At 39.2% G+C, this 14,882-nt stretch overlaps 1 protein-coding gene across 1 annotated transcript; it reads right to left on the reverse strand.

Annotated features, from left to right (window-relative positions):
* Positions 1 to 7,292: 7,292 nt before the first annotated feature.
* LOC129733211 (activating signal cointegrator 1 complex subunit 3) lies at positions 7,293 to 14,882 on the reverse strand. The gene is made up of 9 exons (XM_055694873.1): positions 14,456 to 14,882; positions 14,130 to 14,397; positions 13,913 to 14,068; positions 11,999 to 13,852; positions 8,669 to 11,862; positions 8,441 to 8,609; positions 8,217 to 8,383; positions 7,709 to 8,163; positions 7,293 to 7,651 (listed from the first exon to the last, which is right to left on the reverse strand). Exons 1-9 carry the CDS (start codon positions 14,584 to 14,586, stop codon positions 7,500 to 7,502), a joined length of 6,546 nt encoding a protein of 2,181 aa, XP_055550848.1. The 5' UTR covers positions 14,587 to 14,882; the 3' UTR covers positions 7,293 to 7,499.

Below are 14,882 nucleotides of genomic sequence, written 5' to 3' on the forward strand. Positions count from 1 at the left end.
ACTGTCCTACAGTACGGTCGCATTTTACCAACAGCTCGAGGCTAAGTCTTAGACTACCGAGAGATATTAAAATTTTGTTTTTCGCTTTCAACAGGCAATCTTTTTAAAAGACTATCTGTTGAAAGGCAAAGTAATAAATTTGTTTTTAAAGTTAACGAGTGTTTAGTGAATTAATTTGGTTTGAGATATTTCTACTTAAATTCTATAGTGAAGTGAAAGTGTAGTGAAGTTGTCCAGTTATGCCTGGAAAAAACAAAAAAGCTCGCTTCGATGCGGCATCTCCTCCAAGTGACACTGAAATTTCGACTAACAGGTATGATATTCTTTCTTCTGTTGGGGATCTAGAATTCCAAACTTCTCATACTGAGCATAAAGCCGTTATGAAGAAGGTTAAAATTCCACCTATTGTGGTATTTGTAGCAAACTTTGAAGCATTTCGATCAGAACTTTCATCATTTCTATCGAATGTGAAAGTTAATTTTCAAATTGGTCGCCAAGGCGAAATTCGTATTTTGGCCGAATCTTTTGATGGCCATAAACATCTTTTACAGTATTTGACTGAAAAGATGTATTAATTTTACTCTTTTGATGCCAAAAACGAGAGACCGGTTAAGGCTGTGTTGAAAGGTCTCTCAAATGATCAAAGTATTGATGAAATCAAAGATTGTTTGTCAGAATCACTTGGTTTTGCCCCCAACCAAGTTATTTTGATGAAATGAAAGGCAAATGCCAAAATTTTTCAAACTGGAATACACCAGGAAAATTACTTAGTACATTTTGATCGTACCAAAGTACATAATTTAAAATGTTTAGAAAAAGCACGTGTTTTATTCAACGTGCGAATAAAGTGGGAAAATTCAAGAGACATGGAGGAATCCATAATCTTACGCAATGTCGGAATTGTCAAGCCTATGGTCATGGAACTCGAAACTGCCATATGGCTGCAAAATGTATGATTTGTGGTGACACTAGTCACACGAAAGATATCTGCCCCGTGAAAGAGATCACTAATAGTTTCAAATGTGTAAATTGTGGGGGAAATCACAAATCTAATTTCTTTAATTGTCCTGTAAGGTCAAAAATTATTACTTCTAGACAACGTAGGAATTCTAAACAACCTGTTGTCAATGTGGGTAATCAAAAGACTTTCAGTACTGTTCAGGCATCACCAGCACTTTCATTAGCAGGTGTGTCTGAAGGTAATAATTTAAATTCAGATAACAAATTTCAGAAAAATAATCCTGTTCAGGCAACACCAGGCTGTTCATATGCCAGTGTCCTTTCAGGTAATATTTCAAATTCAAACAGTAACAAACCATTCGTGTTTGGTGCTGAAAAGTCAGCCAGTGTTGATTAAGGTAGTCCAACTCCAGAAAAGATTGAATACCTACAACTAGCAATGGGCGATATTGTATCGGTATCGGAAATATCGATACTTTTGAGGCGATATTTCGATTTTTTGAATCGATACACAAGCGCCCGATACTCGACCGTATCGATACTGAAAACCGCGATATTTGTATCGATATTCTTTTATGCATACGGACCAGCTAGCTGACATCGCGCCATGTTACAAGGGCTAACATTTCAATGTGTACATGAGATCACCGCCACTTTTCATACGCTATGTTATGCTGTCTGTCAGTGTCAGTGGAGCCCACACATCGTAGAACCGCTGCGATGTTTGCTGCGATAAAGCAAAGCAAATCGGACAGAGATGCCAGCTAGTTGATACGAGCTGGAACCACTGAAAAGCTGCCACTGTCAGTATAAATATCGCACAAGTCTATTTGCACTAGCAAAACTTAGATGGAGAAATAGAGAGAGAGAATGTTGTGAGCCAAACAAACTGTCTGAGCCAAGCGCTGCATAGGGCCAAATTCGAAATTTGTTTTACTTAAGCCACACATTTAAAGCCAAAAAGGAGTGCTCAATAATAACGTGTTCTCAAATACTTTCAAAAATAGGCATAGCTCTACGTTGCATTATCAAGCCACAAAACTTATATTGTTTCTTTGACAATTGATTAAAATATTGTTTGTTTACATTTATACTCAACTTCATTAGTTTTTATTTGAATTAATTCTACTTTCTGCGTTAAAATGCATCCACAAACCCCTCAAACGAAATTCAACGTTATCAGAAATGATGTTTGGCTTCGATTTAGTTGGGCTATAACTAAAGTGACCAGACAGTTAGGGCTTAAGCGCGGGACACCAATTCAATTCTTAGACGAGGGGGAGAGGGTTGTGTGGTTTGGTTTGAATACTTTTCTTCGAGATGATCATTGGTGGATTTTAATGTCACTCGATCCGAGCGAAATTTTGGGGGAGGAACGGTTATGGCATGGGGAGGTGATGACATTCAAAATCCAAATAGTTTTGAAAGAAAAATCTATGAAAAACATGGTGCGTCTAAACGAACGCATGTCACTGTAGTAGGGTGGCAATGACTTGACTTGTATGGGAAAAATTTGATGTTTGAATTTCGTTGTGCAGTAAGATTCAAAAGATTCGTATGAACAATTTTCTCATACAACACAATTGGACTTTGAAAAGTTATGCCTCAAAGCGGCCCAAGTTTCCCTATTTTAACTGATAAAGTTCATAAAATGTTCATTTCGATATCAAACTGTAACTGGGACGGTTGTCGGTATCGAATTTTTTAATGTCAAATGTTTTAAAAATGCAAAAACAGCAGGAACTGATGTTATCTAAAAAATCGAAAAATTGACTTTCTGGGCTTTTTTCGAGGAAATTTTTGGGCTGGAAAACTCTTCGTTGGCCCAACTCGAGAATTTCTAAGTCCCACGAAGTCGTTTTATCAGGATAACACCAGATCCCGACGTTTCATGTATTTTTAAGACATTTGGCATTTAAAAGTTCGATACCGACAACCGTGCCACAGTGGAGCACTTTGAACATCAAACCTGACGATACTGAAGTATCGATACTCTCCGTCGTATCGCCCAATGCTACCTACAACAATCCATGCTGCAGTTAATGTCCGTTTTGTTGAACTGTAATTCGATGTACGAGGCTGTTCAAGAAGGTATAAAATTTACAACTAATATTGTTATGAAATTGAATTTCAGCAATGATTTTAAATAATGCTGTAAATTTTCTAAATTGGAATGCTCGCTCTTTAAAAGCGAAAGAGGATGAATTTTTCAATTTCTTAACAGTCCACGATGTGCATATTGCAGTTGTGACTGAAACGCTTTGAAAGCCAAATATTAAACTAAAAAAGAACCCAAATTTTATAGTTCATAGGTTTGATAGAATTGATGTTGCCGGTGGTGGAGTTGCAATAGTTATCCACCGTCGAATAAAACATCATGTTTTACCCCATCTTGAAACCAAAGTTATCGAGAGTTTGGGAATTGAAATTGAAACAAGTATTGGCATTTTATTTATAGCCGCAGTGTATTTGCCTTTTCAATGCACTGGTGAGCGAAAAAATTATTTCAAGGGAGATTTGCAAAAACTCACAAGAAATAAATCTAAATTTTTAATCATCGGTGATTTTAATGCGAAACATCGATCTTGAAATAACGCTCAAAGCAATTCCAATGGAAAAATATTGTTTAATGATTGCTCGGCTGGATTTTATTCAGTTTTATTTTCAAATGGTCCTACATGTTTGTCTTCTATTAGGAATCCATCTACAATTGATTTGGTACTAACAAATCAAAGCCATTCATGCAGTGATTTATTAACTCATGCTGACTTTGATTCTGATCATCTTCCCATAACATTTTCTATTTCCCATGAAACTATTTCAAATCCCACTAGATCTGTGTTAAATTATCACAAGACTAATTGGGATAGATATCGTTCTACGATCGAAGAAAATTTGAATGATGATATTATTTTACAAAATAGTGCTGACATTGACAGAGCATTAGAAAATTTTAGCAGCTTAATACTCAATGCCCGGAATTTATCAGTTCCTAAGGCAAGAGTGAAATTTAATGCACCAATTATTGACAGTGAACTGCAACTTCTTATACGTTTGAAGAACATACGGAGACGTCAATACCAAAGATCTCGTGATCCTGCTTTGAAAATTATTTTTCAAGAATTACAAAAGGAAATTAAACATAGATTCACTCTCTTGCGAAATGAGAATTTCATGAGAGAAGTTGAACAACTAAAACCTTATTCAAAACCTTTCTGGAAGCTTTCGAAGGTTCTTAAGAAACCTTTACTGTCGTGAATCATAATCACCTGACATCCCGCTCGGATCCGTGCCGAAGGATGTCGAAGATTATAGGCTGTCATTAGCGACAGCTTGGAAGAACCAAAATAACAGCCTGTTTGGCATTGCATGTGTGTGCTGTCGTCAGTTACTGTCGGGTTATATACCGGACGTACAAGGAGCAGGGAGAGCTGTGCAATGCAATGACAGCCGAATTAGTTGAAAACTTGCTGTCATGGATATGCAGTCTTTTTCAGAAGCTTGCCCTCGAATGGTAACTTTATTTGATTATTGTTAAAGTTTGCTAACTTAGTTTTACAATCTGAAAGCAAGTTCTGAAGATAGAGAACAGATTGATATATATGTACTTATGTTTGAATTTCATCCAACACATTTCGAGTATTTCGTCTCAATACACAGGCGGTTCCTAAAGCTGCTTAAAATATGTTCCCTACCCTATTTTTGTAAATAAGATTTTAATTTTCCAAAAGTCACGTGCGAATATTACCATTAAAAATAAGTTCTAAAATGAGCGATTCGTATCAAGACTAAAGCAGGTATTAAACGACGCAAATATTTGCTATTTTTGGTACGATTTTTATTTGCACAAAATAAAATCTGTATTGAAAAATAGCAAATATTTGCTTCGTCTAATACCTGTTTAACAATTAAAAATATATTTTTTTTGACAATGACGTAGCTTTTTTCTAGGTTCTTTTAGGCTTGGTGCATTCCATTTCGAATTTGTGTGGGAAAACCTTCTTTTTTGCATTTCCCTATCTGGCACGCTTTGTAATTATGTTGAATATGTATAGTATTTTGGATGCTCAACAACTTTGCCGAAGACATTGATTGATTTCACCGTGAAGTGACTCCCGTAATAAGCACCAGTCTTCGGCAAAGTTGTCAAGTATCAAAAAACCTACCTTTTGGAGTCATAAAACGTTTGGTTTCAATCGTTTTCAATTCTCTAGAATCGAAAATGCAAAAAAGTAGGTTTTTCTATACAAATCTTCATACAAATTTGAAATGCCAGATGACTTACGATTAATTTAGGATTGTTTGGGGCCTCAAATACTCTTCTATGGGGTTATTGGCTGGGCGCTTCAAGCGCTCTAAGTTCTACACCAGGCCCGAGTTATCGAGTCAGAGAGCCTTCAAGAATCATTTCTGCCTGACGAGACAAGCCTTTGGCGACTTATTAAAACACAGTAGCGGATTGATTCTGGAGGCTTCCTAGCCAAAGGTCGTCGAATGCATATTGTCGAGCGCAAATGTAAATGACTTTCAGAAGTAAGTGTGACCGCCATTCATTTACCGATTTGTCTATAAGCCATGCACCACGTCAAGGTTCAGTTTTATCGCAGGGATTATTTGGGGCCCCAAACAGTACAAAAAAACTTTGTTCTGGTTTTGTGCTATCAAGTTTCATTTTTTTTCATATAACGACGCCCCACTCTGGTGCTTACTAGTTTGCATTAGAGATAAACGTATCCGTAGGGTTCGAGTTTGAAAATTTTTGAAAGTGTCAGGTAAGGGTTATTTATTTCCGAGTCTTGTGCTTCTGAAAGTTCGAAGTGGTGGCTTGTGGTCGGCCGTTCTTGGCTTGGCTTCAATACCGTTTCACCTTAAGTGAACAACGAACCACTGCTGTTGGCACTGTTGGATGCACTTACAGCAGCTTGGCAGTGAAAGTGACATTAGAACGGGTGTATTTTTACTGCTCGTATGCGCCGGTAACCGCAAGCCAGTCCCATCTGTAGTTTTGTCGATTTTGAGTTAGCATCGCATTTTGGCCTATCTTTGAGTGTATTTTCAGATGTACCGATAAGAAATAGTGGTTTGTTCAACAAAAGTGGAGATTAATACCAAGTCGAATTGTCCCATTATGAAAAGTAACCGCCAGTCAGTCCCAGAGGAAAAATAACCGAAAGTCAGTCCCAATTAAAAAAAAACATGCACAATAGGTACTATAAAATAGATGGGGAATGGAGAAGAGAAGTTTGATATGACCGTTTATATAAAAATAAGTTATCTAGTGACAATTATCAATTATTGGGATTATTTTTTAGTTTGAGTTGATGATGAATTTCTATGTAGCAATTTCCTGCTATACGAATTCAAGTCCATTTTTTCATGGTTCGCTTCTTCGTGGATCTATCCGGAAAATCTTCAGTACCGAAAAAACTTCCATCAGAATCCCGGGAATCGTCTCAAGATATCTCCAAAAATGAGGCTCGAACCTCAAACGGATTTTGATCATCTTGACATTTGTTGTCGGATGAACCAACTGCAGTCCCAGCTTGAGTTTCTTCATCTAAATCCTCACCGGATGAGCTTTCATCGGTTTTGTACATCTCGAGATTTTTCAATGCCGACATTTTTTAAACTGTTCTCATGGGCATACACTTCCGAACTGCGAAGGATTGACGGCTTTCCACGGCAAGGAATAACAACACGTCAACACACAAAATAACATCAACGTGGCAATGTGACTGACTTGCGGTTACTTTTCTTTTTTTTATCATGAAATCAATGATTATTATTAGTACGAAAACTATATTTTAGCATGAATATTGTTAAAATTATTCATCTTCAATAAGTGATTACTGAGCTGAGCGTGAATAAAATATCTTCCGAAGCTGTTTTCTCGATTTCATAATTTTACAGATGGGACTGATTTGCGGTTACCGGCAGTATGGCTGTATACGATCTTCGTAGTGTTTTTTTTGCTTACTAGAGTTGATTCGTAGTCTCAACCACATTGGCAGCACCATTTCGTAAAATTGTGTACGGTTTCAAGGCCGACTCATACGGTTGCGTACGGCCTCCGTAGCAAATTTGATACGTTCATAAGAATAGCGATACTCTCATCACTCGAAATCCGTAGTATGCAGCCTTTGTAGTGCGAATATTCAAAAGGGGTGAAATTCGAATTTTTTTTATTTCACGGTTGCCAAGGTTCAAAAACAACTTTAAAAGCACTCGCACGATTCTATTGCGAGCAGTTAATGTAAAAAGGATGTCGGAACGAAAAAGAATTCCTTCCACACATTCTTTTGCGTTCTATCGATTCTGGATTATGCAGCCTGTTTTGTTACAATAAATAGCTTTATATGTATTTACGAATGATAAATCAGCTTCAAAAAAGAACTAGTAATAAATATTACCTACACAGTAACAAATCACATTATAGTTTTTGCACCTACCTCTTGTTTGTGGCGAATGTTTTTCAAATTTTGATACACGAAAAGCATAACGTGTAATTTTCAGGTTAAACAGTGTTAGAACTAGGCAGTTTAATATTTTTCTTCTCCTACTGTAAAATAGTCTTCCTTATCCTCGATTATCGGTGTTTTTTGCGCTTGCATCACCTCAAAGTTTATGTCGTACTGTTGATCCAACCCGATGTAGCCATCGGACATAAGGTAAACCGTATAGATGTACCGGCCTAGAAAAAGTGTTTGCGGTTATGGTTAGTCCAACGAAATGATTATTGCTTGTGAACCTTTTTGCTCAGGCGCTACGAAACACAGCTGATGTGAGCTTTTAGCACTTCTGTAGACACAGCGTTTCATCGCTATTAGCTCTCCTTCAGCTTGGGAGCCCAAAGTAAGGAACCAGCCTTCGTCTTTGCCTTTAGGAAATTTGGGACAATGGATGTTGAGCGTCTCGAAGCTACCTAGCCGGATGAGCTGTACGCCTAGTGCGTATTCCTCGCTGGCGTATAGCGTCATCCAACGATCTCTGGATTGAGGCTGTACTACTGGACGGTCTGCGTTTGGGTCTGACTCATATGGACCACGAATTGATAGTTGAACGTTGATTAATGGTAGACTGCAGATGACCTTGTAAATTTGTTCGATCTCTGGTTCTTCAAATTCTTGACGAAGAGGACCAGCTAAAACTTCGTACTTACGGTTACATTTTTCTTTTAGAGCCGGGAGTGTGAGGAATTTACAGCTAAAAGAAAAATATGAAAAACCTGTGTCGATCAATAAACCATTGATACTTACTCTATTTTAACTTGGTTAAACACATAGGCGTTGTGGGGTTCGACATATGGTAAAGTTAAAACTATTGGATCATCAAGCCAGCGTCCTTGAATGATGCACTGCATTAATTGCTGAATGCGGAGTGTACTGGCCAGCCAACCGCGTTCAGCGCAAATGTCGATCATAGCCTAGAATCATGGTTTATTATTATCTATGATATATGGTTTGGAATGCGGCTGCGCTACCTGTATAATTCGGATGCTCTGGTCTAATACCGATTTCGTATCTGTGCCATAATCTGAATTTGGCAACGGCAGGCGAGATAGATGAGCTTGCATAAGTAAAAACACTTTTACATGAGGATTGTCCATTAATAGTGGGTCCACCTTCAGTCGACACAATTTTGCAAGGTCCCTTGAAAAAGAATTAAGAATAAATGAAACAAGCTAAACTAGACGATTGGAATAACCCACGTGTTATAAACATCTTCGTGATGACGAACAGGTTGTTGTTCAAATTCCCATGCATCTACCATTGCTCGTAATAGTTCTTCAAAGGTCATATCAGGTCTTAGTGTATCGGCAAAATGACGCATGCTTTGATGTGAAAGATAGTAATATGAAGATATCCTTCCCATTGAAGTAGGAATCAATCCTCGATCATCTTCCGCAATCCAAATGCAACCAGCTCGTACTAAGGTATCTAGTACTTTTTGCACTAATGTCGAAAGATATCCGTTAACCTCACTCTGTTCTATATTATCTAGTTCATAATAGGCCGGATTCCGCAGCAAACGCCGGAAGAAGTAGGTCCATGTTAAATAATCTAAAACGCTCTGCTTAGTTTGAACTGTTCCTGCAACAATTTCCGCATTAATGTGATCTGGCAATACTGCCAACAGACTTGACTCCACTGGAAACGGATCGTATAGGAACTTTTTGTAGAAATTCTTTTTCACGTCATGTACAAAAACGCAAGCAATACCCTCGTTGCCAAACTGCGGTCGTCCAGCCCGTCCCATCATTTGTAGCACATCTGTTATTGGCATATCTACGTACCGTTTAAGCTTTCCATCGAAATATTCGGTGCCTTTTATGATGACTAAATGAGCAGGAAGATTGACTCCCCAAGCCAACGTTGCCGTTGCGATCAGTACTTGAATTTTTCTGTGCAAAAATAATTCTTCAGCGGTTTTCCGATCTCGTTCTTGCAGACCAGCATGGTGGATACCGATGCCAAAGGCTAACGTCAACTTCAAATTGTTATCTTTAATATTCATCAGAATTTGCTCCATTTCCTGTTCTGCGATATGCAGGAATTGTTTCGGATTATCTTCTCCTGCTAAGAATGCAATCAAATCCAAAGCGGTGATACGAGTCTGCTTTCGTGAGGCAACGAAAATTAACGCTGGTGTGCATGGTGAATACTGTCGAATTGCTTGGAAAGCTGGTCGATTCATGGTAGCCATTCGTGGACAGTAATGTTTGCCAGGGAAACCTTGAATATGTACTGATAGTGGAACTGGTCGAACAGACGGTTTAAAATTGTATAAACCCATCATTCCAATACCCAACCAATTAGCTAAGTCCCGTGCATTGGCTAGAGCAGTCGACAGTCCAACAATTCGTAACGTTTGTTCCGTATGCGAAGCAATAAAATTAGTTCGAGAGACTATCACTTCCAACACCGGTCCACGGTCCTCACCTAGAAGATGAATCTCATCGATCACGATGAGAGCGACATCCCGGACGTAGTCACGTGTCTGCCAGGAACGGCTGATACCGTCCCATTTTTCTGGAGTGGTTACAATTACGTGCGATTCGCGAATAGCTCTGATATCGGGTGTGACATCACCAGTTAACTCTACCACTTTTTTCCCCAGTTTTCTCTCTAACCGAAATTTCCAGTCATCGATACGTTCCTTAACTAGCGCTTTGAGTGGCGCGATGTAAACTACTTTTCCTTTAGGAAAAGTTTTGAATACACGAAACATTGCGATCTCCGCAGCAATAGTCTTACCAGAGCCCGTGGGGGCACCCAGCAGAACGTTATTGTCGGTATGATATAGACAGTGGAATATTTGTGTTTGGATTGGATTGAAATGCGTGAATGGGTAAAGCGATTCAAATTTGTGATTGTTTAAAACAGTTACCGGAAGAGGTTGAAGAGGAAGCAGTTCAGTATGGGGTGGATGTACTTCTGGCAGAATGAGATGTTTGAATGACAATGGCACCAAGTTGGAACTTCCTAACCAAGAATCACTAGTAGCTCGAATGTAATACTGTGGAGGTAGCGGGTCCTTTAACGGGATTGTCATAACCAGCTCTTGTACTTCACCTCGAATTGTCTGCTTTTTCGTCATCTGGAAGTACTCGGAATGATAGATAAAATTGCTTTCGGGATCCTCGATCCATATCCAAAATGATTCAGCAGTCTTTCCGTGAACGCGATCATTCCATTTAAATGAAGGTGTGATGAATATACGGATTCTAAGAACCGTTCGAGTAATAGGCTGCAACGTGGCCTCTATTTCCAAAAGCGGAAACTCCTCCGCACATCGCTTTACTAGTGCAGCATGTCGATGGTTTCTAACCATTTCTCCAATTTCTTTTAAGTCCATGTCTCTCAATGCTAAGATACTAAGGCCTCGATGTTCAATCTTCTCAACGACATCCATAGGCAGTATCGGAAATTGATACATCGGTGTCATGAATTCCCACATTTGTTTTTCAAACATTTTACTTATATTTAGCATTCTACCGGCAAGAATTGGATTGTTTTGGCGCAGCACAATAGTGAATAGAGCACGGGCAATTCGTACCGCGTTCTGTGTAATGTAGGACATATCCGAAACCAACGAGAAAGATTTCACAAATCCCTTCGACAGATATGTTTGCATAAGAATGTTTACTTTTCCATGAATATTTTCGCTTCCGCCACGAACCGGTACCTCGCAGCAAATTCTCATTAGATCATCGAGCTCATCCATTTCATCATCCCGCACTTTGAGTTGTTCAAACTCTTGTGCATTTGACATCATCGCGATAATGTCTGCATCATTCATAATCGGTTTTATCATTTCGTTGAAGACCTCGACTGTATCATACTTGATATAAAAATGTGACGCCGTTCGTCCCAAGTCAGTTACATTCAAATCACCCGTCCGTTCATTATACCTTACCATCCGTGCTTTGTCTAAAGCCATCGCGGCCATGCTTATTAGTTGTCTTCGTTTACCTTCCAGCATAGGATCATCTTGCAAATCTTGATAATTTAACCCGTAGCACTGGGGATTCATGCGCATCCGGACAAACAGGTACGTATAGCTAAGCCATTCGATCGCCTCGTCGATGTTGCTGATTGTACCTAGTGTTACTTCAGCGTTTAGATTGTCTGCCAGGCATTGGATAAAGTTTGACTCAATCGGAAATTGGTTTGTCAGTAGCGATAAATAGTGATTCAATTTATCGTGAGTCGTGATAATGGTGCCCACTCCACTCTTATCAAACTGTGGTCGTCCTGCACGGCCGAAAATTTGTAGTACATCCAAAATGCCCAAATCAACGAATGTGCCTTGTTTGGAATCATAGATCTCTGTTCCCTTTATAATTACGGCATGCGCTGGTAAATTGACTCCCCAGGCGAGTGTAGCTGTACATACTAGCACCTGAAAAAAAAAATATGTAAAGTTAAATTGGAATTCGTATTCATAGTTCTAAAATTCAAAAACATTTTTTCTAGTTTTTACTAGATATCAAGTATTATCAATTTATACGAGTAAACTTTTAGGTATGCGGATTTACCTTGATAATGCCATCAGAAAAGTACTTTTCGACGAGACTTCTGTCTTGTCGCAACATTCCAGCATGATGCATTGCAAGTCCATTATGAAACAGCTCAACTAGTTGCCTATTCCGACTTTTGGATATCGCTTTGACAGCGTTCCCATACTCCGGATTGCTTTCCGGCGTTAGCAACTGAATGTGACCTTTTTGCTGAGCAAACTCCTTGATTACGTTTGCCGTTCGAGCTGTCGCGTTTCGAGCGTGTACAAAAACCATTACTTGATGACCCTGACGCACCATTTCTATGCAACGATCATAGCAGATTGTATCCATGTCTGCCAACTGCTGTAAAGCTTTTAACGATTTTACTCCAACAAAGTTTGTGCTTAGTGGAACTGGTCGGAAGCGAGAATCAAAGAAGAACAAACCAATCATCGGATTAACCCGCAAAAAACGAGCCACGTCGATGTAGTTTGGGAGAGTGGCCGAAAGACCAACGATTCGAATCATACTCTGAGATGATTCTACCAGACGAAGGGTGCGAGCGACCAGCGCCTCAACCACTGGACCTCGTTCGCCGTGTAACAGATGAACTTCATCAATAATAAGTAGTTTCACAAGGCTAATAAAGGCTACATCGCCAGCTCCCTTTCGCGTTACAACGTCCCACTTTTCTGGAGTAGTAACAATCATTTGCGTTTGCTGCATTTCTGTTTTAGTTAACTGCATATCACCAGTCAGTTCCCGCACCGATATTCCCAAAGGAGCAAGTTTCTTACCGAAGCTGCTAGTCATCTCAGCCGCAAGTGCTTTCATTGGGGCAACGTAGACAACCTTGAATTGGTCACGGTGGATGACCCCTTGATCTACATATTGTCGAATAGTATTTACTATGGCCAGCATAGCTACATTTGTTTTGCCAGCGCCCGTCGGAGCACAAACCAAGAGATTCTCGTTACTGTGATATGCTGCAGGGTAAACAATGCTCTGGATTCTATTAAGTTCCTTACAACCTTTAAACGCAATTTGGCCTATTTCATCCAATGAATCAATTTGAATTCGATTGTTTCCAATCGAAAGTGGTGGTGGTTCGGTTGCAGGAATTTTAACTTCTTCGTACATCTTATTGTCATTCCGTTCGACGTTGTCTGGCAATAACAGTTTACCTCCAGCAATAAACCCCACGTGCGACTTTGCCTCACTAAAGGAATCATACACGTTGGGATACTTCAACTGTTTGGGGGGTCTAGGGGCCATCATCCTGGGAGGCCTATCGTCCTGAAGCAGAGGAGTCATCTGCGCGGCAATAAACAAGCTCTGTTGATAGTTGAGCCGCATTTTCAATGGATCGAGTTCGTCATCCTCTTCATCAGCGGCGCCACCGACAGAATTTAAAAACTTTTTTAGCTTCTTTTCTTCCTTATTAACTTGTTTGCGGAGTAGTTTCTCTGATTCTGATTGAATCATCACGGGCATTAAATAGGCAGGAGCATGCTGCATAGCTCCCAGCTTTTTGGCAGCTTTCTCTTTGAAAACGTTTATTTGTGCAATTGCTTTCACGCGTTCTATAATGTGCTTACGGTTCTGTAGTATTTCTTCAATTAGTTCGAATTTTTCGAAACCAAGATAATCAACCAACTCGTTTTGCAGTTCGTCGTTCGTTTTACCTGATTTTAGCAATTCAACTAGGTTGTCTATCAAATCTGGAAGCATTCGTTTGGCAAGCCATGACCGGGTATACTTTTCTTCTGTTGAATTAGACGAGCTTGGTAGCTGATTAGATTTTGTCGCGCTTCGATGTTTTTGGGTATCATATTTCATCGAAAATTTGACGGCTGACTTAGCTTCTGCTGGTTGAGCTGGAGAGAGATCCTAAAACATACAGCCCGAATATAGACACTAACTTTTATGAATATAATTTAGTTACCATACCGATAATAAGCTGTAATCGTATTGGAGACCTTCTGGGACGATGCATTTGATGTGTGCTCCCCATAATTGTTTTGTAGTACTATCTTCACTTTTTTCAGTCTCTTCAAGATATTTTCGGCAGTCTTCATTGAGATGATTGCTCATTGCATTGACAAGCTAGAAAATAAATTGATGGTTCATGATGGTTTCTGACATGAACTTTTGTTTGTGCTCTTACCGTACACATTTTGCTAATTAAAGCGTTTGGAACTTGACCAAACATTTTTTTTATGCGAGAAGTATGTTTGAGCATAACAATTTTTTGATCTAAAAAGAGTCGCAAAATAAACATTGCAGCTTCGTCAATGAGAATCGGGTTTTCCTCGCTGCCCAACATTTCCCGGCAGTAGTTCCACAATTCACGCAATTGAATGGTTAGATGTGAAGCTTCTTTAGTGTCAACGTGTTGAGTTACAAACAATTTTAGCTGCTTCCAAGATATTCCGCTGAAATAGTAATGATAATATTTTTGTCTACTGATTACGTTGGTCAAGAATGATTTACCTTAGAGCCTGTTTATTGCGAAAAATTTGAAGGGATGGAAAATCTTCCGATCGGTTTGATAGTACTCTTGTTGTGTCCAAATCGGTATTGGCACGCATGGAGCGCGAAAGTTTTGGTAGTTCCGATGCCATTTTATTATCCTGCTTCGTAGAGTTCAAACTTCAGCGAGCGTATTCGTGATAAGAAATTTCACAATGTGGGATAAACTCAACTCGGTGCTAACTCTGCTTGTATTTTATAGATGTAAATTACCAGTAAGTTCTATTTTACCTTCTAAATGATAACCGTACTGCTTTTAGTGTGCTTTAATTATTACCGGTAATAAATTCAAAGAACGTAGCGTATAACCACGGTAGAAACAGCACTTAAAATGTGTGGACAACTCAAAAGCGATGTTGCTGCAGTTGCTTTATGTTGCGGATTTTTA

The sequence above is a fragment of the Wyeomyia smithii genome, chromosome 3, assembly GCF_029784165.1.
Source record: "Wyeomyia smithii strain HCP4-BCI-WySm-NY-G18 chromosome 3, ASM2978416v1, whole genome shotgun sequence".
In the NCBI taxonomy this organism is placed as follows: Eukaryota; Metazoa; Arthropoda; class Insecta; order Diptera; family Culicidae; genus Wyeomyia; species Wyeomyia smithii.

What these genes read in the sequence shown, in the direction of transcription:
- LOC129733211 (XM_055694873.1), bottom strand. Translation starts at nt 14,586, where the DNA reads ATGGCATCGGAACTACCAAAACTTTCGCGCTCCATGCGTGCCAATACC. An exon ending in TTTCTGATGGCATTATCAAG is followed by an intron (nt 11,863 to 11,998) that starts GTAAATCCGCAT and finishes TTTTTTTTTCAG; the next exon opens with GTGCTAGTATGTACAGCTAC. An exon ending in AGAGCATCCGAATTATACAG is followed by an intron (nt 8,384 to 8,440) that starts GTAGCGCAGCCG and finishes CCATGATTCTAG; the next exon opens with GCTATGATCGACATTTGCGC.